The sequence below is a fragment of the Musca domestica genome, unplaced genomic scaffold, assembly GCF_030504385.1.
Source record: "Musca domestica strain aabys unplaced genomic scaffold, Musca_domestica.polishedcontigs.V.1.1 363, whole genome shotgun sequence".
NCBI classification, from domain to species: domain Eukaryota; kingdom Metazoa; phylum Arthropoda; class Insecta; order Diptera; family Muscidae; genus Musca; species Musca domestica.
Genome location: NW_026712319.1, coordinates 154,310 through 180,333, shown reverse-complemented (window position 1 = coordinate 180,333; position 26,024 = coordinate 154,310). Strand labels below are relative to the sequence as shown.

Genomic DNA, 26,024 nt, shown 5'->3' with positions numbered 1-26,024 from the left:
TAATAAATTGAAAAACAAAGTTTTAAAATAAAATTCTTGTAGACCTGGCGAATCCTCTCATATTTTAGATTAATCAGGTGGATGGGTGGATAGGTGATGGAGAGCTGAGATAAGGAATATTTTTTAAGAGCAATTAACAAAACTTGGATTTTTAAAAAAAAAAAAAAAAAATTTTCAAAGGCAACTGATAATCGTGGATTTTTTAAAAATATTGTTTCAAAGCCTACCAATAAACGTGCATTTTTAAAAAAATATTTTTTCAAGGCCTACCAATAACCGTGGATTTTTTAAAAAATATTTTTTTAAGGCCTACCAATAAACGTGGATTTTTTAAAAATATTTTTTCAAAGCCTACCAATAAACGTGGATTTTTTAAAAATATTTTTTGGAGGCGCTGCTATAAACGTGGATTTTTTATAAATATTTTTTCAAGGCCTACCAATAAACGTGGATTTTTTAAAAATATTTTTTGGAGGCGCTGCTATAAACGTGGATTTTTTATAAATATTTTTTCAAGGCCTACCAATAAACGTGGATTTTTTATAAATATTTTTTCAAGGCCTACCAATAAACGTGGATTTTTTATAAATATTTTTTCAAGGCCTACCAATAAACGTGGATTTTTTTATAAATATTTTTTCAATGGCCTAACATCAAACGTGGATTTTTTTATAAATATTTTTTTAAGGCCTATCAATAAACGTGGATTTTTTAAAAATATTTTTTGGAGGCGCTGCTATAAACGTGGATTTTTTATAAATATTTTTTGGAGGCGCTGCTATAAACGTGGATTTTTTTAAAATATTTTTTCAAGTCCCATTTATAGACGGGGATTTTTTAAAAATATTTTTTCAAGACCTATTTATAGACGGGAATTTTTCAAAAATATTTTTTCAAGGTTCATTTATAGGGGATTTTTTAAAAATATTTTTTCAAGCCCTATTTATAGACGGGAATTTTTCAAAAATATTTTTTCAAGGTTCATTTATAGGGAATTTTTTAAAAATATTTTTTCAAGCCCTATTTATAGACGAGAAGTTTTCAAAAATATTTTTTCAAGGTTCATTTATAGGGGATTTTTCAAAAACATTTTTTCAAGCCCTATTTATAGACGGGAATTTTTCAAAAATATTTTTTCCAGGTTAATTTATAGGGGATTTTTTAAAAATATTTTTTCAAGCACTATTTATAGACGGGAATTTTTCAAAAATATTTTTTCAAGGTTCATTTACAGGGGATTTTTTAAAAATATTTTTTCAAGCCCTATTTATAGACGGGAATTTTACAAAAATATTTTCTCAAGCCCTATTTATAGATGGGGATTTCTTAAAAATATTTTTAATGGCCCTGCTATTAACGTGCATTTTTTAAAAATATTTTTTGAAGCCCCATTTATATACGGGGATTTCTTAAAAATATTTTTTCAAGGCCCTGCTATAAACGTGGATTTTTTAAAAATAATTTTTCAAGGCCCTGCTAAAAACGTGGATTTTTAAAAAATATTTTTGGAGGCCCTGCTATAAACGTGTTTTTTTTAAATATTTTTTGGAGGCGTTGCTAAAAACGTGGATTTTTTAAAAAAATTTTTTGGAGACGCTGCTATAAACGTGTATTTTTTTTAAATATATTTTTTGGAGACGCTGCTATAAACGTAAGAAAATATTTTTTGGAGGCGTTGCTATAAACAAGGATTTTTTAAAAATATTTTTTGGAGACGCTGCCATAAACGTGGATTTTTTAAAAAATATTTTTTGGAGACGCTGCTATAAACGTGGATTTTTAAAAAATATTTTTTGGAGACGCTGCTATAAACGTGTATTTTTTTAAATATATTTTTTGGAGACGCTGCTATAAACGTGGATTTTTTTAAAATGTTTTTTCAAGGCCTTTCAATAAATGGGGATTTTTTAAAAATATTTTTTCAAGGCGCACCAATAAATGGGGATTTTTTAAAAATATTTTTTCAAGGCGTACCAATAAATGGGGATTTTTTAAAAATATTTTTTTTTTAATTTTTTTTTTAAACATGATGCCCAAATAGCCCGCTATCCAAACACTTGTCTTCTTAGGGTCATTACACCTTTGGAAAGCATAGAAAATAGTAAGGCTTGGCATGAAAGCGAATCGATTTATGCAAATTTTGTTTATCACGTGTGTTGTTATTTTGGATATGATAATCATGATTTAACAGTTTCAAAATGCTAAAAAAACATAAATAATAACAAAGCAAAAAATAAAAATTTCCATAAACTATTTTAAAACGCTTTCAAACTTCCTCTGTTGCTCGGTCGCTCGTTCGTCGATTATCTCTCCAATCGATATGTTTCGCATAATCATCATCTTCGAAACTGTGTGTGCGACAGTTTCTTTCAGCTGGGATAGAATTATGCTCAGCGCAATAATTAAATAAATTAAAAAAAAAAAACAATCTAAATTATTCTATTTGGATTTTTTGCATATTTGAATGTTGCGGATTACGCCATATGACTGACGGGCGAACCGGAATTAAGAATATCATTTCTTTAGCATATTTTCATTTAAATTATCTTTGTCATTAGAACCTATAACAACAATTAAAATAAAAACTTGTTTCCGATCGCAAATGTTAAGGAGAGGGCGTGGGGAGGGGGAGGGAGGGGTGTCAGATGGAGACATTCTAAGCAAACTATGTGGATAATCATGGTTTAGTTCTAATTGATCAACCCATCCAATCAGTCGGTATTGATATTCTCGAGAATTGCATCTCAACGGAAGAAACTACTGAGATCCTATAAAAAAAATTAACAACAAAATAAATAACCGTGAAGCCATTATTCAATTATTTAATTGTGTTGATCAAAGGTGAAAAATTGAAAAAAATTTGTTGGACTTTGGAATTTGTAGAGAAGGAGGGGAAAGAGGTAATGCAAATTTAAGAAATAATGGGAAAAAATTAAAAATCAATTAAATTGTTTAAAAAAATCATCAAAAATATTAAAAAAAAATCTTTAAAATTATCCAGAGTTGGCCACCCTAAAAAAAATCCAAGTTGAATCCACGAAAAATATATTTATATTTTAAAGAATCCTGTTTAAGAATAAAGTAAGGGTGGTCGTGCAAAAATATTTTGGAAATATTTAAAAAAAAAAATATCCGACTTGATATTATGGGAGATGAAAAAAAAAATGGATCAAAAACGTTTTAAAAATCATCGAGATTTAAAAAAAAAAAATTAAAAAAATCCAGGGATTGGCTTCCTAAAAAAATTCAAGTTTATAGCTCCAGAAATAATATTTTTTTCCAATGGTTGTTGATCTAAAAAATAATAAAAAAAAATCCGCGATAAGAAAATCACACTGAAAATTCAAAAGTTATTTTCCAAAAAAAAAATTAAAAAAAAAAATAAAATAAATAAAAAAAAAAAAATTTAAAAATAAATAAAAATAAAACAATTAGATAAATAACTGCAACAAAGTCAATCGCCATAATTTTTTCATTTTTTTTTTAATTTTATTGAATGAAAGCAAAAAATGTCGGAAATAGAATCAAATTTTAGAATAAGTTTAGCTTTGTTCGAATTGGTCACATTTGGCACCAATTAGGGCCAATGAAACCGTCACACGCTGCCCGAATGTTGCTCTGCGGAATTTTGGCCCATTCCCGGCGAAGCGCTTGCTTGAGATGATCGACACTTTAGTAATTTTTCGGGCTAACCTTGCTTTCTAAAATACTCCAGACTCAACGGATTGGTATCCGGAGATTTTTGGTGGCCATTGGGCGCTGCAAATGAAGCGAGGAACCTCATTTTGTAACGGACGGACGGACTGACATGAATAAATCGACTACAGTGGCCATAACTCCTTAAATATTGACTTTTCGGCGTTTTTAACTATTATTTGTGATTCCTTTTTGAGGTTGAATTATTGAATATTTTAAATGGCCATAACTCCTTAAATATTCACTTTTCGGCGTTTTTAGACTAGTGATTTTATGAAGATCCTCAAAAAGTTATTATGGATCCATCTCGCTTCCTTCTCCATGTTACACACAAATGCACAAAGACATAATACCCTCGCCTCTTTGTGGTGTAGGGTAAAAAAATCAATGAAAACAAAATTCAAAATAAATCTACCAAAGAAGATAGAATTCTTTAAGAACTCTATGAAAATAACTTAAAACAATTTCATTGGAAAATGTGGCCTAAATTGTCAAAATATCGATTATGGGGAGGTACCATAGAACCACATAGACAATTATCTGCAATAGGCGGGGTTCTGCCATTACGAAGTTAAAAATCCACTTTGGAAAAATTTCATAAAAAATATTTGTTTCAAAAAAAAAAATCCACGTTCAAAAAATTTTATAAAAAGTTTTTTTATAAATCCACATTCACAAAATTTCATTAAAAATATATTTTTTAAATCCACACTCGAAAATATTTATTTATTTTTTTTTTTTTTTTTTTTTTTTTTGTAAAAAATCCACATTCACAAGATTTCATATAAATTATTTTTTAATAAAATTTACGTTGGAAAATATTTAAAAAAAAAAAAACATTTCTTTAAAAATCCACATTCACAAAATTTCATTAAAAATATTTTTTTTAAAATCCACGTTCGAAAAATGTATTAAAAATATTTAAAAAAATCCATGTTAAAAAATTTTATTAAAAATTATTTTTTAAAAAATCCACGTTCACAAAATGTCATTAAAAATATTTAAAAAATCCACGTTCACAAAATGTCATTAAAAATATTAAAAAAAAACACGTTCGAAAAATATTATTAAAAATATATTTTTTTTAAATCCATGTTCGAAAAGTTTTATAAAAAATATTTTTAAAAAAAAAAATCCACGTTTGAAATATTTTATTTAAAATATTTTTTTTTCAAAAAATCCACGTTCGAAAAATTTTATAAAAAATACTTTTTTTAAAAAAATCCACGTTCGAAAAATTTTATTAAAAATATTTTTTTAAAAAATTCCACGTTTGATAAATTTTATAAAAAATATTTTTTTTTTAAAAATATATTACGATAAACTAAAATATACGTACGATAAACTTTATTAAAAATATTTTTTTAAAAAATGCACGTTCGATAAATTTTATTAAAAATATTTTTTTTAAATCCACATTCACAAAATTTTATAAAAAAAATCCATGTTCGAAAAATTTTATAAAAAATTCACATTCAAAAAATTTCATTAAAAATATTTAAAAACAAATCCACGTTCAAAAATCTTGTTAAAAATTATTTTTTAAAAAATCCACGTTATTTTAAAAAAATTCACTTTGACAAAATTTCATAAAAAATATTTTTTTTTTAAATCCAAATAAATATTTTTTAAAACTTAAAAAGTCAACACTAAAGCAATCAGTATTTCGAGGTGCTCTAAACATTTATTGACATATTTAAAAGCAATTTTTTATGCCCTCCACTATTCTATGGAGGGTATCTTAAATAATCTTAAAAATTTGGAAAAATCTTCAAAAAAAAACTTTTTTTTAATTAAAATTAAAAATAGTTTTTAATAGTTAAAAAAATATTTTTGAAACATTAATTCCTGATATTAAAAAAATATGAAGAGAACTCCTGCGTATATAAAAAAAAAAAATCAGAAAAATTTTGCCATTGATCGATTCGAAATATTTTCAAAAATCCATCAAAAAATTAAAAAAAAAAAATTAAAAATTGTTAAAAAAAACCATCAAAAAATTTTAAAAATTTAATTTTTTTATTAATCGATTAATTTTTTTTTTTTAATTTTCTTTATTTTCAAAATTATTTTTCAATTTTCATTTTTTCCAGAAAAATGTCCAAATTATTGTCGCTAAGTTGCACCCTTGTCCTCAGCCACTTTTTACTTCGAGTCACCGGCCAACAACAGGCCATCGATGAGCTATTGAGAATCTCCGGCATACGCCGCGAACCCTTTACGCCAGTCAAAACGCCCGGCAGTCATTTGCCGATCTATACAAATTTCGAGAATTTTCGTGACATTTACAGCGTTTTCCGAGGGAGTCTGGTAAATCGCAATGAAAAGGCCAATTTGGAAATGAATCGTCAGAGAGGTAAAGTGCAGAAGCAAATTCCAAAATCACAACCGTTTCCCTGTTCTCTAAATGGAACCCGCTCGCCGGAGGTACCCGATTCGGTGCATCGTTTACGCCCTGGTGATATAGACATCATTGCGGCCATGGGTGATTCTTTGACGGCAGGGACGGCCATCATGTCGCAAAGCCTCATCGATGTTGTGGCCGAATATCGTGGAGTGGTCTCGACGGGAGGAGGTTTGAGAGATTGGCGTACCTATTTGACTTTGCCAAATATTTTCAAGGTCTTCAATCCCAAACTCTATGGCTATGCCATTGGTAATGTGGTGTCTCGTGACAGGGCCTCGCGCTTTAATGTGGGCGAGGGTAGTGCCCTGACACTGGATATGCCTTATCAGGCCAGGGTTTTGATAAGACGCCTGGAAAGAGATCCCCAGGTGGATATGGCCAGGCATTGGAAGGTCATAACCCTGTTCATTGGAGGCAATGATGTTTGCTTTGACATGTGCTACTATAAGCAGTTGGAGGAGTTCTTGGATCTGCATAGGCGTAGCCTCTACAAGACATTGGAGATTTTGAAGGCCAATATTCCACGATTACTTGTCAATCTAATGTCCACCCCCAACATACCGGATATTGTGGCCGAAATCAATGACCTACCCCGAGTTTGTGAGGCAACCCACATTTTTGCCTGTCACTGTGTAGCACGAAGGAAGAATAATCCCCGACAGCTGCAGCAGGTGGCCAAGGCTGTGCGAAGGATACAAGAAATCGATGAGGAGGTTGCCAATTTACCGGAATTTCAAACCGACGATTTTGCTGTGGTCTATCAGCCGCTGATGAAACACTGGTTTGCCCCGAAGCATGCGAATGGAAAAACGAATTATGGATATTTTGGTCCAGATTGTTTCCATTTCAGCCAACTGGGCCAAGCTGCGGTGGCCAATATGCTGTGGAATAATATGCTACAGCCAGTGGGAGAAAAGGATGACACCTTCCATCCCAAGGCCTTTGAGGTATTTGAATGTCCCACGGAAGAAAGGCCGTATTTGGCAACGAGAGGGAATAGTGGGAAGAGTATATGAGGCGATGGGGTACTAAGTAAGGTTATAATTAATTTTAGATATATATGCAGATCCTAAGCTAGTCAACTTTTCTTATTATTTCTAAAAACTCAATAAAATTATATTTTTAAAATCATTTGAAAGTCCTCCAATTTTTTTAATGCACATTTAAATCTAGGCCTTGAAAAAATATTTTTAAAAAAATCCACGTTTGTAAATAGCCCTTGAAAAAATATTTTTAAAAAATCCACGTTTGCTAATAGCCCTTGAAAAAATATTTTTAAAAAATCCACGTTTGTTAATAGCCCTTGAAAAAATATTTTTCAAAAATCCACGTTTGTTGGTGGCCCTTGAAAAAATATTTTTAAAAAATCCACGTTTGTAGGTGGCCCTTGAAAAAATATTTTTAAAAAATCACCGTTTATAGTTAGGCCTTGAAAAATATTTTTAAAAAATCCACGTTTGTAGGTCGCCCTTGAAAAAATATTTTTAAAAAATCCACGTTTATTGGTGGCCCTTGAAAAAACATTTTTAAAAAAAATCCACGTTTATTGGTAGGCCTTGAAAAAATATTTTTAAAAAATCCACGTTTGTAGGTGGCCCTTGAAAAAATATTTTTAAAAAATCCACGTTTGTAGGTGGCCCTTGAAAAAATATTTTTAAAAAATCCACGTTTGTAGGTGGCCCTTGAAAAAATATTTTTAAAAAATCCACGTTTGTAGGTGGCCCTTGAAAAAATATTTTTAAAAAATCCACGTTTGTAGGTGGCCCTTGAAAAAATATTTTTAAAAAATCCACGTTTGTAGGTGGCCCTTGAAAAAATATTTTTAAAAAATCCACGTTTGTAGGTGGCCCTTGCAAAAATATTTTTAAAAAATCCACGTTTGTAGGTGGCCCTTGAAAAAATATTTTTAAAAAATCCACGTTTGTAGGTGGCCCTTGAAAAAATATTTTTAAAAAATCCACGTTTGTAGGTGGCCCTTGAAAAAATATTTTTAAAAATCCACGTTTGTAGGTGGCCCTTGAAAAAATATTTTTAAAAAATCCACGTTTGTAGGTGGCCCTTGAAAAAATATTTTTAAAAAATCCACGTTTGTAGGTGGCCCTTGAAAAAATATTTTTAAAAAATCCACGTTTATTGGTAGGCCTTGAAAAAATATTTTTAAAAAATCCACGTTTATTGGTAGGCCTTGAAAAAATATTTTTAAAAAATCCACGTTTATTGGTAGGCCTTGAAAAAATATTTTTAAAAAATCCACGTTCATAAATGGGCCTTGAAAAAATATTTTTAAAAAATCCACGTTCATAAATGGGCCTTGAAAAAATATTTTTAAAAAATCCACGTTCATAAATGGGCCTTGAAAAAATATTTTTAAAAAATCCACGTTCATAAATGGGCCTTGAAAAAATATTTTTAAAAAATCCACGTTCATAAATGGGCCTTGAAAAAATATTTTTAAAAAATCCACGTTCATAAATGGGCCTTGAAAAAATATTTTTAAAAAATCCACGTTCATAAATGGGCCTTGAAAAAATATTTTTAAAAAATCCACGTTCATAAATGGGGCTTGAAAAAATATTTTTAAAAAATCCACGTCTGTTAATGGCCCTTGAAAAAATATTTTTAAAAAAAGCCACGTTTATTGGTAGGCCTTGAAAAAGTATTTTTAAAAAATCCACGTTTGTAGGTGGCCCTTGAAAAAATATTTTTAAAAAATCCACGTTTATTGGTAGGCCTTGAAAAAATATTTTTAAAAAATCCACGTTTATTGGTAGGCCTTGAAAAAATATTTTTAAAAAATCCACGTTTATTGGTACGCCTTGAAAAAATATTTTTAAAAAATCCACGTTTATTGCTAAGCCTTGAAAAAATATTTTTAAAAAATCCACGTTTATTGGTAGGCCTTAAAAAAATATTTTTAAAAAAAGCCACGTTTATTGGTAGGCCTTGAAAAAGTATTTTTAAAAAATCCACGTTTGTAGGTGGCCCTTGAAAAAATATTTTTAAAAAATCCACGTTTATTGGTAGGCCTTGAAAAAATATTTTTAAAAAATCCACGTTTATTGGTAGGCCTTGAAAAAATATTTTTAAAAAATCCACGTTTATTGGTAGGCCTTGAAAAAATATTTTTAAAAAATCCACGTTTATTGGTAGGCCTTGAAAAAATATTTTTAAAAAAATCCACGTTTATTGGTAGGCCTTGAAAAAATATTTTTAAAAAATCCACGTTTGCTAATAGCCCTTGAAAAAATATTTTTAAAAAATCCACGTTTGTTAATAGCCCTTGAAAAAATATTTTTCAAAAATCCACGTTTGTAGGTGGCCCTTGAAAAAATGTTTTTAAAAAATCCACGTTTGTTAATAGCCCTTGAAAAAATATTTTTCAAAAATCCACGTTTGTAGGTGGCCCTTGAAAAAATGTTTTTAAAAAATCCACGTTTGTTAATAGCCCTTGAAAAAATATTTTTAAAAAATCCACGTTTGTTAATAGCCCTTGAAAAAATATTTTTAAAAAATCCACGTTTATTGGTAGGCCTTGAAAAAATATTTTTAAAAAATCCACGTTTGTAGGTGGCCCTTGAAAAAATATTTTTAAAAAATCCACGTTTGTAGGTGGCCCTTGAAAAAATATTTTAAAAAATCCACGTTTGTAGGTGGCCCTTGAAAAAATATTTTTAAAAATCCACGTTTGTAGGTGGCCCTTGAAAAAATATTTTTAAAAAATCCACGTTTGTAGGTGGCCCTTGAAAAAATATTTTTAAAAAATCCACGTTTGTAGGTGGCCCTTGAAAAAATATTTTTAAAAAATCCACGTTTGTAGGTGGCCCTTGAAAAAATATTTTTAAAAAATCCACGTTTGTAGGTGGCCCTTGAAAAAATATTTTTAAAAAATCCACGTTTGTAGGTGGCCCTTGAAAAAATATTTTTAAAAAATCCACGTTTGTAGGTGGCCCTTGAAAAAATATTTTTAAAAAATCCACGTTTGTAGGTGGCCCTTGAAAAAATATTTTTAAAAAATCCACGTTTGTAGGTGGCCCTTGAAAAAATATTTTTAAAAAATCCACGTTTGTAGGTGGCCCTTGCAAAAATATTTTTAAAAAATCCACGTTTGTAGGTGGCCCTTGCAAAAATATTTTTAAAAAATCCACGTTTGTAGGTGGCCCTTGAAAAAATATTTTTAAAAAATCCACGTTTGTAGGTGGCCCTTGAAAAAATATTTTTAAAAAATCCACGTTTGTAGGTGGCCCTTGAAAAAATATTTTTAAAAATCCACGTTTGTAGGTGGCCCTTGAAAAAATATTTTTAAAAAATCCACGTTTGTAGGTGGCCCTTGAAAAAATATTTTTAAAAAATCCACGTTTGTAGGTGGCCCTTGAAAAAATATTTTTAAAAAATCCACGTTTATTGGTAGGCCTTGAAAAAATATTTTTAAAAAATCCACGTTTATTGGTAGGCCTTGAAAAAATATTTTTAAAAAATCCACGTTTATTGGTAGGCCTTGAAAAAATATTTTTAAAAAATCCACGTTCATAAATGGGCCTTGAAAAAATATTTTTAAAAAATCCACGTTCATAAATGGGCCTTGAAAAAATATTTTTAAAAAATCCACGTTCATAAATGGGCCTTGAAAAAATATTTTTAAAAAATCCACGTTCATAAATGGGCCTTGAAAAAATATTTTTAAAAAATCCACGTTCATAAATGGGCCTTGAAAAAATATTTTTAAAAAATCCACGTTCATAAATGGGCCTTGAAAAAATATTTTTAAAAAATCCACGTTCATAAATGGGCCTTGAAAAAATATTTTTAAAAAATCCACGTTCATAAATGGGGCTTGAAAAAATATTTTTAAAAAATCCACGTCTGTTAATGGCCCTTGAAAAAATATTTTTAAAAAAAGCCACGTTTATTGGTAGGCCTTGAAAAAGTATTTTTAAAAAATCCACGTTTGTAGGTGGCCCTTGAAAAAATATTTTTAAAAAATCCACGTTTATTGGTAGGCCTTGAAAAAATATTTTTAAAAAATCCACGTTTATTGGTAGGCCTTGAAAAAATATTTTTAAAAAATCCACGTTTATTGGTAGGCCTTGAAAAAATATTTTTAAAAAATCCACGTTTATTGGTAGGCCTTGAAAAAATATTTTTAAAAAATCCACGTTTATTGCTAAGCCTTGAAAAAATATTTTTAAAAAATCCACGTTTATTGGTAGGCCTTAAAAAAATATTTTTAAAAAAAACCACGTTTATTGGTAGGCCTTGAAAAAGTATTTTTAAAAAATCCACGTTTGTAGGTGGCCCTTGAAAAAATATTTTTAAAAAATCCACGTTTATTGGTAGGCCTTGAAAAAATATTTTTAAAAAAAACCACGTTTATTGGTAGGCCTTGAAAAAGTATTTTTAAAAAATCCACGTTTGTAGGTGGCCCTTGAAAAAATATTTTTAAAAAATCCACGTTTATTGGTAGGCCTTGAAAAAATATTTTTAAAAAATCCACGTTTATTGGTAGGCCTTGAAAAAATATTTTTAAAAAATCCACGTTTATTGGTAGGCCTTGAAAAAATATTTTTAAAAAATCCACGTTTATTGGTAGGCCTTGAAAAAATATTTTTAAAAAAATCCACGTTTATTGGTAGACCTTGAAAAAATATTTTTAAAAAATCCACGTTCATAAATGGGCCTTGAAAAAATATTTTTAAAAAATCCACGTTTATTGGTAGGCCTTGAAAAAATATTTTTAAAAAATCCACGTTTATTGGTAGGCCTTGAAAAAATATTTTTAAAAAATCCACGTTTATTGGTAGGCCTTGAAAAAATATTTTTAAAAAATCCACGTTTATTGGTAGGCCTTGAAAAAATATTTTTAAAAAATCCACGTTTATTGGTAGGCCTTGAAAAAATATTTTTAAAAAATCCACGTTTATTGGTAGGCCTTGAAAAAATATTTTTAAAAAATCCACGTTTATTGGTAGGCCTTGAAAAAATATTTTTAAAAAATCCACGTTTATTGGTAGGCCTTGAAAAAATATTTTTAAAAAATCCACGTTTATTGGTAGGCCTTGAAAAAATATTTTTAAAAAATCCACGTTTATAGGTAGGCCTTGAAAAAATATTTTTAAAAAATCCACGTTTATTGGTAGGCCTTGAAAAAATATTTTTAAAAAATCCACGTTTATTGGTAGACCTTGAAAAAATATTTTTAAAAAATCCACGTTCATAAATGGGCCTTGAAAAGTATTTTTAAAAAATCCACGTTTATTGGTAGGGCTTGAAAAAATATTTTTAAAAAATCCACGTTTATTGGTAGGCCTTGAAAAAATATTTTTAAAAAATCCACGTTTATTGGTAGGCCTTGAAAAAATATTTTTAAAAAATCCACGTTTATTGGTAGGCCTTGAAAAAATATTTTTAAAAAATCCACGTTTATTGGTAGGCCTTGAAAAAATATTTTTAAAAAATCCACGTTTATTGGTAGGCCTTGAAAAAATATTTTTAAAAAAATCCACGTTTATTGGTAGGCCTTGAAAAAATATTTTTAAAAAATCCACGTTTATTGGTAGACCTTGAAAAAATATTTTTAAAAAATCCACGTTTATTGGTAGGCCTTGAAAAAATATTTTTAAAAAATCCACGTTCATAAATGGGCCTTGAAAAAATATTTTTAAAAATCCACGTTCATAAATGGGCCTTGAAAAAATATTTTTAAAAAATCCACGTTCATAAATGGGCCTTGAAAAAATATTTTTAAAAAATCCACGTTCATAAATGGGCCTTGAAAAAATATTTTTAAAAAATCCACGTTCATAAATGGGCCTTGAAAAAATATTTTTAAAAATCCACGTTCATAAATGGGCCTTGAAAAAATATTTTTAAAAAATCCACGTTCATAAATGGGCCTTGAAAAAATATTTTTAAAAAATCCACGTTCATAAATGGGCCTTGAAAAAATATTTTTAAAAAATCCACGTTCATAAATGGGCCTTGAAAAAATATTTTTAAAAAATCCACGTTCATAAATGGGCCTTGAAAAAATATTTTTAAAAAATCCACGTTCATAAATGGGCCTTGAAAAAATATTTTTAAAAAATCCACGTTCATAAATGGGCCTTGAAAAAATATTTTTAAAAAATCCACGTTCATAAATGGGCCTTGAAAAAATATTTTTAAAAAATCCACGTTCATAAATGGGCCTTGAAAAAATATTTTTAAAAAATCCACGTTCATAAATGGGCCTTGAAAAAATATTTTTAAAAAATCCACGTTCATAAATGGGCCTTGAAAAAATATTTTTAAAAAATCCACGTTCATAAATGGGCCTTGAAAAAATATTTTAAAAAATCCACGTTCATAAATGGGGCTTGAAAAAATATTTTTAAAAAATCCACGTTCATAAATGGGGCTTGAAAAAATATTTTTAAAAAATCCACGTTCATAAATGGGGCTTGAAAAAATATTTTTAAAAAATCCACGTTCATAAATGGGGCTTGAAAAAATATTTTTAAAAAATCCACGTTCATAAATGGGGCTTGAAAAAATATTTTTAAAAAATCCACGTTCATAAATGGGGCTTGAAAAAATATTTTTAAAAAATCCACGTTCATAAATGGGGCTTGAAAAAATATTTTTAAAAAATCCACGTCTGTTAATGGCCCTTGAAAAAATATTTTTAAAAAATCCACGTTTATTGGTAGGCCTTGAAAAAATATTTTTAAAAAATCCACGTTTGTAGGTGGCCCTTGAAAAAATATTTTTAAAAAATCCACGTTTGTAGGTGGCCCTTGAAAAAATATTTTTAAAAAATCCACGTTTATTGGTAGGCCTTGAAAAAATATTTTAAAAAAATCCACGTTTATTGGTAGACCTTGAAAAATATTTTAAAAAAATCCACGTTTATTGGTAGACCTTGAAAAATATTTTTAAAAAATCCACGTTTATTGGTAGGCCTTGAAAAAATATTTTAAAAAAATCCACGTTTATTGGAGGACCTTGAAAAATATTTTTAAAAAATCCATGTTTATTGGTAGACCTTGAAAAAATATTTTTAAAAAATCCACGTTTATTGGTAGACCTTGAAAAATATTTTTAAAAAATCCACGTTTATTGGTAGGCCTTGAAAAAATATTTGAAAAAATCCACGTTTATTGGTAGGCCTTTAAAAAAAATATTTTTAAAAAATCCACGTTTATAGCAGGGCCTTGAAAAAATATTTTTAAAAAATCCACGTTTATAGCAGGGCCTTGAAAAAATATTTTTAAAAAGTCCACTTTTATTGGTAGGCCTTGAAAAAATATTTTTAAAAAATCCACGTTTATAGCAGGGCCTTGAAAAAATATTTTTAAAAAATCCACGTTTATTGGTAGGCCTTGAAAAAATATTTTTAAAAAATCCACGTTTGTAGGTGGCCCTTGAAAAAATATTTTTAAAAAATCCACGTTTGTAGGTGGCCCTTGAAAAAATATTTTTAAAAAATCCACGTTTGTAGGTGGCCCTTGAAAAAATATTTTTAAAAAATCTACGTTTGTAGGTGGCCATTGAAAAAAATATTTTTAAAAAATCCACGTTTGTAGGTGGCCCTTGAACAAATATTTTTAAAAAATCCACGTTTATTGGTAGGCCTTGAAAAAATATTTTTAAAAAATCCACGTTTGTAGGTGGCCCTTGAAAAAATATTTTTAAAAAATCCACGTTTGTAGGTGGCCCTTGAAAAAATATTTTTAAAAAATCCACGTTTGTAGGTGGCCCTTGAAAAAATATTTTTAAAAAATCCACGTTTGTAGGTGGCCCTTGAAAAATATTTTTAAAAAATCCACGTTTATTGGTAGACCTTGAAAAATATTTTTAAAAAATCCACGTTTATTGGTAGGCCTTGAAAAAATATTTTAAAAAAATCCACGTTTATTGGTAGACCTTGAAAAATATTTTTAAAAAATCCATGTTTATTGGTAGACCTTGAAAAAATATTTTTAAAAAGTCCTCGTTTATTGGTAGGCCTTGAAAAAATATTTTTAAAAAATCCACGTTTATTGGTAGGCCTTGAAAAAATATTTTTAAAAAATCCACGTTTGTTAATAGCCCTTGTGGTCTTGTCTCCAAACTCCATCGTCGAGTCTCGGATGCAATTGTCCTTGACTGTGGCCACAGATAGTAGTTTCTGTCTCAAGTGTCTGTGTGAGGGTAGTGGTGTCTGATGCTACTACCATGGCCCTCGAGCACTCTTCTGTTGCCGGTCTCCTTTTTTTGCCTTATAAAATAAAAAGTTGCAAAAGCAACAATTTATTCTGCCCAACAAGAATGGGAGCCAAGATGTAGGTTGTCCCAATCCAACCACATAACCCCCCTTCAGACTAAGGTCAAAAACCACATTTGTCTACATGTGGCAAGAAAAACAAACACAAGTTGAAAAATATGTGGAAGCTCTCGAAGTAGGAAAAGTGTAATTCCTGTAGCCAGACAGACAGGCAGAGACATTGAAAACTTTGGAAATACTTTTTTTTGTTCTTCCATATTTTTATTAAATTCTCAAATAGTTTGACCCAGTTTTCCAGACTCTCGAAGGATTTTCCTTGCTTTTGGTTTGAATGGAAATAAAATAAAATTGAAGACTCATAAAGGAGAACAGTGGAAGAGGGCAGACAATATTCTCAAAAAAGGAAGTTTGAACCATTTATTAGATGTGAAAAGATCCGTCTGAATGGAATAACTTCCAACAACTCATCAAAACTTTTGGGAACTCTACCCAGACCTTAAATGCAAAATCTTGAAAATATTGGAAAAATCTACGAATTTTTCACACCCTCAGCCTCATAACAATAGAGTAACTTCAGAAACCCAACATTGTTATGTGGACATATCTGCTTCAAACGCAACATGTTGCCATACATGTTGCAGCTAGTCAAACAACAACTGGCTACGGCAACATTCGCATACGGTTCTCTTTCACCAAAGCTTTTATGTGTCTCTCCCACTCTCTCGCTCTCTCTCTCTCTCTCAACTGATTGTTTGGTCTGTGAAATGATCAAAGAGAAGCTTTTAAGTTCAATTTCAGATATCAACAAGAGCTTTAGCCTTGTTGATAAACTGAAGCTTTGGCTGAAGTGAAATATGAGATATTCCACGGCTAAATTACGGAATAACAAGGTAATAGAATCTCAATCGGTTTTGCGGCAGATGTATACCCCCTCAGCCCATCCTATTATTTCTCGTTTCTCGTTTTATGAGCTTCACGAAGATTCAATATTTTGACCCTTTGTGGGGGAGGTACCAGATGGAACGATCCGATGTATCCCATTTTTACACCAGACCTTATGCTAGTAAAAATATTGTGATGTGTGAAATATGAAGAGGGCCGGATGCTTATTACGGATTTTATGATCATTTTGGTTATTCAAAATTTTGAACCCTTTGTGGGGGACGTACCAAAAGGAGTGGCCCGATATATTCCATCTCCACACCAGACCTTGGGTTAATAAAAATATTATAAAGTGTGCAATTTGAAGACAATCGGACACTTACATCACATTTTATAAGAGTTATAATTATTCAAAATTTTGACCCTTTGTGGGGGAGGTACTTAATGGAGTTCACCGATATTGTCCATTTTCGCACCTGTCCTAGCACTGATGCAAATATTAGGATTTGCAAAGTTGGAGCAAAATCCGATTATCATTTCCCTTTCTGTGCAATAAATTATTTTCTTTGAAAATTATGACATTTTGTGTGGGAGGTAGCAGAAGGAGTGGACCGATAGTGCCCATCTCCGAACTCGATCTAAGTTTGATAATAATATTCCGATGTACCAAGTTTGGACCAAATCGAATTCTCCGTACGAGAGTTATCGTGCGCAGCAGCCAAGACAGACCGCATTTGTGGATAAAATATTTTATCCACAAACGTCGAAAATTTATTTATCCACAAGTGTAGATAATTTATCCACAGGTATGGATAATTTTTTATCCACACAAGTGGATAATTTATTTATCCACAAACGTGGATAATACATTTATCCACACATGTGGATAAAAAATTATCCACTTTTGTGGATAAATAAATGTGGAAAAATTTTTATCCACATGTGTGGATAAATGTATTATCCACGTTTTTGGATAAATAAACTGGATAAATAAATTATCTACTTCAGTGGGTATTAAAATTATCCACGTTTGTGGATAAATATATTATCCACATTTGTAGATAAATAAATTGTCCACACTTGTGGATAAATAAATTATCCGCATTTGTGGATAAATAAATTATCCACTTTTGCGGATAAAAAAAATTATCCACATTCGTGGATAAATAAATTATCCAAATTTGGGGGTAAAAAATTATCCACGTTTTTGTGAATAAATAATTTATCTAAATTTTTGGATAAAAAATTACCCACTTTTGTGGATAAATAATTTATCCACTTTTGTGGATAAATAAATTATCCGCATTTATGGATAATTTTAATTATCCACTTTTGTGGATAAAAAAAATTATCCAATTTTTGTGGATAAATAAATTATGCACGTTTGTGGATAAAAAAAATATCCGAACTAATGGATAAATAAATTATCTACAACTGTGGATAAAAAATTATCCACGTTTGTGGATAATAAATTATCCACTTTTGTGGATAAATAATATTATCCACGTTTGTGAATAAATAAATTATCCACGTGTGCGAATAAATAAATTATCCACGTGTGTGGATAAAAAATTATCCACCTTTGCGGGTAAAAAAATTATCCATTTTTGTGGATAATTTTTATCCACTTCAGTGGATATAAAAATTATCCACACTTGTGGATAAATAAATTTTCCACGTTTGTGGATAAAAAATTATCCACATTTGTGGATAAAAAAATTATCCACATTTGTGGATAAATAAAATATCCACATTTGTGGATAAATAAATTATCCACTTTTCTGGATAAAAAAAATTATCCACATCTGTGGATAAATAAATTATCCACTTCTGTGGATAAATAAATTATCCACTTATGTGGATCCACACTTGTGGATAAATATATTATCCACGTTGGTGGATAATTTATTATCCACAGGTGTGGATAAATTTATTCCAGCGGAACTTTTTTTCGATTGAGACCTTCTTTGAATTTTAATTTTTTCCTAAGATTTAATTAAAGAAGCCTATCGCAATATCAAATAACGTAAACAAAATAATTCTGTATTACATAATCATCGTGGCACCCAATACCACCCAAAAATCCAATCGCTTTTTTTAATATTCTCTGCATTACATTACAGCCCAAAAAAAAAATAAAATCGAAAACTATTTTCAACGGGAAATTCCAAATTTGGCCAAAAACTGTAAAGGGCTAACCAGTCTTCTAGCCAGTGTTTTGTAATATTTCCAGAATTTCCTAGTTGATATTCACCACCATTCCCGCTACAAATTTACAACAATAAAAAACTTCGGCTGTGGCGGCAGGTCAGAAATCAAAACATGATGCACGTGCCCACAATGAAAACTTCCCCTGAGAATCAATGACTTGCTGGACTTCTTGAAGAAGTTATCAAAATAGGTTTGCAAAAGCTTTAGCACCCCGCCAACAGGTCTTGGTCTTGTCAGTTCAATATTTAATGGTGATCAGTATTATGCAATATTACAAAACCGTTTATCGGACAACAACAACTAAAACAAATTCAAACAAGACCAATATGACCGAAAAAAAATAAAAACAATTCGCTGCAGATTGGTTTGGGGGCGAGGTGGAAGAGAGGGAGTCATTTTAAAACAGACGCTTGAATGACCATCCTATCAACCGGCCAGCCAACCAGCCACCGACCATCTTTTTAGTGGATGCACGCTCGCACCACGCACTCACAATCTGTTTGAAAACGACATTCGAGCGATTGAATGAATGAAGCCATGTAAAAAAGACCAAATTTTATGCACATCAAGGTCGTTTGGTTGGTCGGTCGGTCGTTCGTTCGGTCGAGGCGAGTCGGTCAACGGCTGAGGCAGCGGCAAATATTGATTAGCTGCTAAATGCACTGTGGGCTATTTTTTTCTTTCTTAAACAATTCAGAGGCTTACCAATGAAGAAGAGGTTGAACGCAGGGCAAACAAATTCGACATACCTGAAAATAAAAAAAATAAATTTAATTAATTAAAATTCATTGAATAATTAAAAAATGGATTTTTAAATTATATTTTAAAAGCCAACTATAAAAGAGAATTTTATAAAAATATTTTTTCTAATTTTTTTCAAAGGTGGTTTTTTTAAAAATATTTTTTCAAGGTCCAACTATAAACGTGGATTTTTTTAAAATATTTTTTCAAGGCCTACCAATAAACGTGGATTTTTTAAAAAATATTTTTTCAAGGCCTACCAATAAACGTGGATTTTTTAAAAAATATTTCTTCAAAGCCTACCAATAAACGTGGATTTTTTAAAAATATTTTCCAAAGCCTACCAATAAACGTGGATTTTTTAAAAATATTTTCCAAAGCCTACCAATAAACGTGGATTTTTTAAAAATATTTTCCAAAGCCTACCAATAAACGTGGATTTTTTAAAAATATTTTCCAAAGCCTACCAATAAACGTGGATTTTTTAAAAATATTTTCCAAAGCCTACCAATAAACGTGGATTTTTTAAAAATATTTTCCAAAGCCTACCAATAAACGTGGATTTTTTAAAAATATTTTCCAAAGCCTACCAATAAACGTGGATTTTTTAAAAATATTTTCCAAAGCCTACCAATAAACGTGGATTTTTTAAAAATATTTTCCAAAGCCTACCAATAAACGTGGATTTTTTAAAAATATTTTTTCAAGGGCCTACTATAAACGTGGATTTTTTAAAAATATTTTTTCAAGGCCTACCAATAAAAGTGGATTTTTAAAAATATTTCTTCAAGGCCTACCAATAAACGTGAATTTTTTATAAATATTTTTTCAAGGCTTACCACTAAACGTGGATTTTTTATAAATATTTTTTCAAGAGCCAAATATAAAGGTTGATTATTCCGAGGCTTACCAATAAACGTGGATTTTTTAAAAATATTTTTTGAGGCTTACCAATAAACGTGGTTTTTTTAAAAATATTTTTTCAAGGGCTTTTAACAAACGTGGATTTTTTAAAAATATTTTTTCAAGGGCTATTAACAAACGTGGATTTTTTAAAAATATTTTTCAAGGGCTATTAACAAACTTGGATTTTTTTTAAATATTTTTCAAGGGCTATTAACAAACTTGGATTTTTTAAAATATTTTTCAAGGGCTATTGACAAACTTGGATTTTTTTAAATATTTTTCAAGGGCTATTAACAAACTTGGATTTCTTTTAAATATTAACACTCGGGGATAAAAAATGAAATTTTGTATTTTTCCCAAAATCAATTTTTTCACATGTTTCGATGTGGTGAGCCCACATCAAATTTATTTGCATAGCGAATAACATCACAGCTAATATTGTTCTATGTCTCACTTAATATTTACATGGGAAAATATTTATTATTTACATGGCAAGGCAAACAATGCCCGGCAATGCAATTCAAACAAAGAACTCATTGGCGTAAATTCAAATGAGCGTTAAGTCGAAATAAAAACAATGGAAATTTTCCCTTCTATTGATATTAGGAATTAATAAGAGAAAATAGATGAACTGATATTTTAAAAATTTCCTGGGATGATTTGAGATATCATTTAAAAAATCCACGTTTATTGGTAGGCCTTGAAAAAATATTTTTTTAAAAATCCAAGTTTATTAATAGCCCTTGAAAAAATATTTTTAAAAAATCCACGTTTATAGTTGGCCCTTGAAAAAATATTTTTAAAAAATCCATGTTTATAAATGGGTCTTGGAAAACTATTTTTAAAAAATCCACGTTTATAAATGGGTCTTGAAAAAATATTTTTAAAAAATCCACGTTTATAGTTGGCCCTTAAAAAAATATTTTTAAAAAATCCATGTTTATAAATGGGTCTTGAAAAAATATTTTTAAAAAATCCACGTTTATTGGTACGCCTTGAAAAAATATTTTTAAAAAATCCACGTTTATTGGTACGCCTTGAAAAAATATTTTAAAAAAAATCCACGTTTATTGGTAGGCCTTGAAAAAATAATTTTAAAAAATCCACGTTTATTGGTAGGCCTTGAAAAAATATTTTAAAAAAATCCACGTTTATTGATAGGCCTTGAAAAAATAATTTTAAAAAATCCAAGGTTATAGTTGGACCCTTGAAAAAATATTTTTAAAAAATCCACGTTTATAGATAGGTCTTGGTAAAATATTTTTAAAAAATCCACGTTTATTGTTGGCCCTTGAAAAAATATTTTTAAAAAATCCACGTTTGTTAAAAGCCCTTAAAAAAATATTTTTAAAAAATTCACGTTTAACAATGGCCCTTGAAAAATATTTTTAAAAAATCCACGTTTATAGTTGGCCCTTGAAAAAATATTAAAAAAATGAAAATTGTTTTTTTTTTTTTTTTCATAAAAAAAAATTTTTAAATGTCAAACCATGACCTTGCCAAGTGTTTTTTTTTTTCTTCCAATTTTATGGAATTTATTTACAATTATTTTTTTTTTACAATTCTTTCCCGTCTCTTTAATTTGATTTACAATCTCAACGGTTTATAATCTTGTTGAAAAATTAAAAAAAAAATAATATTTAACAATATTCAACATTTACTGTTCACACAAATCATTAACAAACAATGGTGTAAAAAAAGTCGTAAATTCAATTTGTTGGTAATGTTTTTCACCCCTCCATCACCACCACCATCTCGCCTGGTGGTCCGTTTATCTGGCGATTTTGGCTGACAGACAAACCAATGGTTTGTTTCTAGTTGTATTCAATACTTGAGTTTTGAGATTAGCAAATATTTGTGCCGGCAGTTTGCCGAAGCCCTTTGTTGCAATGCGAATGACCATGTGTGAGTGTGTGTGTGTGTGTAATGATGCCGGACTTTTTTTTTATTATTTTCTCGCCATCGTTTCCGAAATTTAATTTTTAAGAGATTTTAAAACATTCATTTTGCGAAATAAATTGCAACATCATAATTATAACATAATGCGCAAAAGCGGTGCCGAGCAAAAAAAGTTCGGACCAGACCACAAAAAAAATATCAACATCAAAATGCGATGATTTCAAAGCCAGCTGGAAATAAAAACGCCAACTGAACTAAAGAAATAAACGATAAAGACATCTCACCTGTAAATGCTCATGCCTGTCTCTGGATTGGCTGGCTCAACAATGGGAAAAAATTAGAGCTAAACGCTTGCGTTTGTGTGTGTCTGTGTATCTATGTTGCTGTGCCTCTTTGACACTGCTGCAAGTGGTCCATTTGTCCAAAAAAAAAGTTGTTTCAAGTTGTTAAAACTTGGCCGCTTACATTGCCAAATAAAACCGGCTAATCGTTCGTTAATGCGAATTTTTATTTGATTTCTGGTTTTGAATGCATTCCCTTTTGCCCCCTCCGCGATGGAGTTAACAAAAAAACGGATGTCTATGGGAATTTGCATAATTTTGTCTATTGACAAACACGCTAGTCATCAATTCCAAATGTATTTTTTTAAGGTGGATCCGAAAATTTGAAGAAAAAAACTCAAAAAAAAGGAATTTCAACAAAAAACAATAATTTTAAAAAATCCACGTCTACTAATGGTCCTTGAAAATATATTTTTAAAAAATCCACGTCTAGTAATGGCCCTTGAAAAATATTTTTAAAAAATCCACGCCTAGTAATGGCCCTTGAAAAATATTTTTAAAAAATCCACGTCTATAATTGGCTCTTGAAAAAAATATTTTTAAAAAATACACGTCTATAATTGGCTCTTGAAAAAATATTTTAAAAAAATCCACATCTACTAATGGCCCTTGAGAAAATATTTTTAAAAAACCCACGTCTACTAATGGCCCTTGAGAAAATATTTTTAAAAAATCCAAGTCTACCAATGGCCTTTGAAAAAATATTTTTAACGTCTACTAATGGCCTTTGAAAAAATATTTTTAAAAAAATTCCACGTTTTCTAATGGCTCTTGAAAAAATATTTAAAAAAAAATCCACGTCTTCTAATGGCCCTTGAAAAAATATTTTAAAAAATCCACGTCTACTAATGGCCCTTGAAAAAATATTTTTAAAAAATCCACGTCTACTAATGGCTTTTGAAAAAATATTTTTAAAAAATCCACGTCTACTAATGGACCTTGAAAAAATATTTTTAAAAAATCCACGTCTACTAATGGGCCTTGAAAAAATATTTTTAAAAAATCCACGTCTACTAATGGGCCTTGAAAAAATATTTTTAAAAAATCCACGTCTACTAATGGCCCTTGAAAAAATATTTTTAAAAAAATCCACGTCTACTAATGGCCCTTGAAAAAATATTTTTAAAAAAATTCACGTCTACTAATGGCCTTTGACAAAATATTTTAAAAAAATCCACGTCTACTAATGGCCCTTGAAAAAAATATTTTTAAAAAATTTACGTCTAGTACTGGCCCTTGAAAAAATATTTTTAAAAAATCCACGTTTATAATTGGCTCTTGAAAAAATATTTTCAAAAAATCCACGTCTACTAATGGCCCTTGAAAAAATATTTTTAAAAAATCCACGTCTACTAATGGCCCTTGAAAAAATATTTTTAAAAAATCCACGTCTACTAATGGCCCTTGAAAAATTATTTTTGAAAAATCCACGACTACTAAAGGCCCTTGAAAATATATTTTTGAAAAATCCACGTCTACTAATGGCCCTTGAAAAAATATTTTTAAAAAATCCACGTCTACTAATGGCCCTTGAAAAAATATTTTTAAAAAATCCACGTCTACTAATGGCCCTTGAAAAATTATTTTTGAAAAATCCACGTCTTCTAAAGGCCCTTGAAAATATATTTTTGAAAAATCCACGTCTACTAATGGCCCTTGAAAAAATATTTTTAAAAAATCCACGTCTACTAATGGCCCTTGAAAAAATATTTTTAAAAAATCCATATTTTTTAAAATTTTTAAAAAATCCACGTCTACTAATGGACCTTGAAAAAATATTTTAAAAAAATCCACGTCTACTAATGGCCCTTGAAAAAATATTAAAAAATAAAATCTAGTCTGTAGTTGGCTTTTGAAAAAATATTTTTAAAATCTCTACGTTTATTGATGGCCCTTGAAAAAATATTTAAAAATAAAATCTCGTCTATAGTTGGCTTTTGAAAAAATATTTTTAAAATCTCCACGTTTATTGATGGCCCTTGAAAAAAATATTTTTAAAAAATCCACGTCTACTAATGGCCTTTGAAAAAATATTTTTAAAAAATCCACTTCTACTAATGGCCTTTGAAAAAATATTTTTAAAAAATCCACGTCTACTAATGGCCTTTGAAAAAATATTTTTAAAAAATCCACGTCTGCTAATGGCCTTTAAAAAATATTTTAAAAAATCCACGTCTACTAATGGCCTTTGAAAAAATATATTTAGAAAATTCACGTTAATAGTTGACTCTTGAAAAAATATTTAAAAAAAATCCACGTTTATAGTTGACTCTTTAAATAATATATTTGAAAATCCGCGTTTATAGTTGGGTCTTGAAAAAATATTTTTAAAAAATCCACGTCTACTAATGGCCCTTGAAAAAATATTTTAAAAAAATACACGTTTACTAATGGCCCTTGAAAAAATATTTAAAAAGTCGCCGTTTATTGATAGCCCTTGAAAAAATAATTTTAAAATATCCACTTTTTTAAATTCTGGACTCTTCCTTTTCAGAGAATGACGAATTGGCGATTTATTTTATTTTATTTTTTTTAATCCGGTCTCTCCCATATTCCCACATCCGATCCCTGACCTACAACAATCTGCGTCACATTAAATACCTATCTTCACCATAGATTGATCTCATCATTTCAATACACCAGCTTTTTATGGTTCGACCATTCCCCGCCATGGCTCTCACATTAGATGTTTATCTCAAGTTTACAAAACTTAATCACCAATGCCTTGTTGTTGTTGTTGGAATTTCGGTGTGTATTTTCAAAATATTTACCATATTTTTACAATATTTGAAAGCTGAATAAGAAACAGCATAAATGACCTTGAATGTGAAATTCTTTGCATCATTTGGTTACATTCAAATTAGGTGATCGCTGTACGGTAAGGGAGGAGAGTGGGTCCGCTTTGGTTATTTATTTGTTTATTTATTTACGTTTTTCAAAATTTGGCCATGATGTTTGGTTGTCAATCAATGGCAATTCCTACAAAAAAACTAGTAGACAAAGACAAACATTCACCAAGAGGCGAAAGAGAAAATTGAGATCAAACAACGAAGCGATCCACTCAAAATATTTTTTCAAGGCGTACCAATAAACGTGGATTTTTTAAAAATATTTTTTCAAGCGCCATATATAAACGTGGATTTTTTAAAAATATTTTTTCAAGGGCCATATATAAACGTGGATTTTTTAAAAAAATTTTTTCAAGGGCCATATATAGACGTGGATTTTTTAAAAATATTTTTTCAAGGGCCATATATAAACGTGGATTTTTTAAAAATATTTTTCCAAAGGCGAACTATAAACGTGGAATTTTTAAAAATATTTTTCCAAAGGCGAACTATAAACGTGGAATTTTTAAAAATATTTTTCCAAAGGCGAACTATAAACGTGGAATTTTTAAAAATATTTTTTCAAGGGGTATCAATAAAGTGGATTTTTTTAAAATATTTTTTTCAAGGGCTATTGTTAAACGTGGATTTTTTAAAAATATTTTTTCAAGGGATATTGTTAAACGTGGATTTTTTAAAAATATTTTTTTCAAGGGCTATGGTTAAACGTGGATTTTTTAAAAATATTTTTTCAAGGGATATTGTTAAACGTGGATTTTTTAAAAATATTTTTTTCAAGGGCTATGGTTAAACGTGGATTTTTTAAAAATATTTTTTCCAGGGCCAACTAGAAACGTGGATTTTTTAAAAAT

The 26,024-nt window shown here is 29.4% G+C and overlaps 2 protein-coding genes across 4 annotated transcripts in view; one reads left to right on the top strand and one right to left on the bottom strand.

Annotated features, from left to right (window-relative positions):
* The window catches only part of LOC101888019 (neuroguidin), a 224,175-nt gene that overhangs the window by 89,428 nt on the left and 108,723 nt on the right, over nt 1–26,024 (bottom strand). The gene's annotated exons all lie outside the window — the stretch shown is intronic.
* Nucleotides 2,685–7,234, top strand: LOC101887514 (phospholipase B1, membrane-associated). Of its 2 annotated transcripts, none has more exons than XM_005186303.4 (2): nt 2,685–2,900; nt 5,790–7,234. In XM_005186303.4, the coding sequence occupies exon 2, from the start codon at nt 5,794–5,796 to the stop codon at nt 7,117–7,119; it is 1,326 nt and encodes a 441-aa protein (XP_005186360.1). In that variant the 5' UTR covers nt 2,685–2,900; nt 5,790–5,793; the 3' UTR covers nt 7,120–7,234. The 2 variants fall into 2 exon arrangements, with proteins under 2 accessions (XP_005186360.1, XP_019893309.1); XM_020037750.2 differs by having other exon boundaries at nt 2,692–2,841.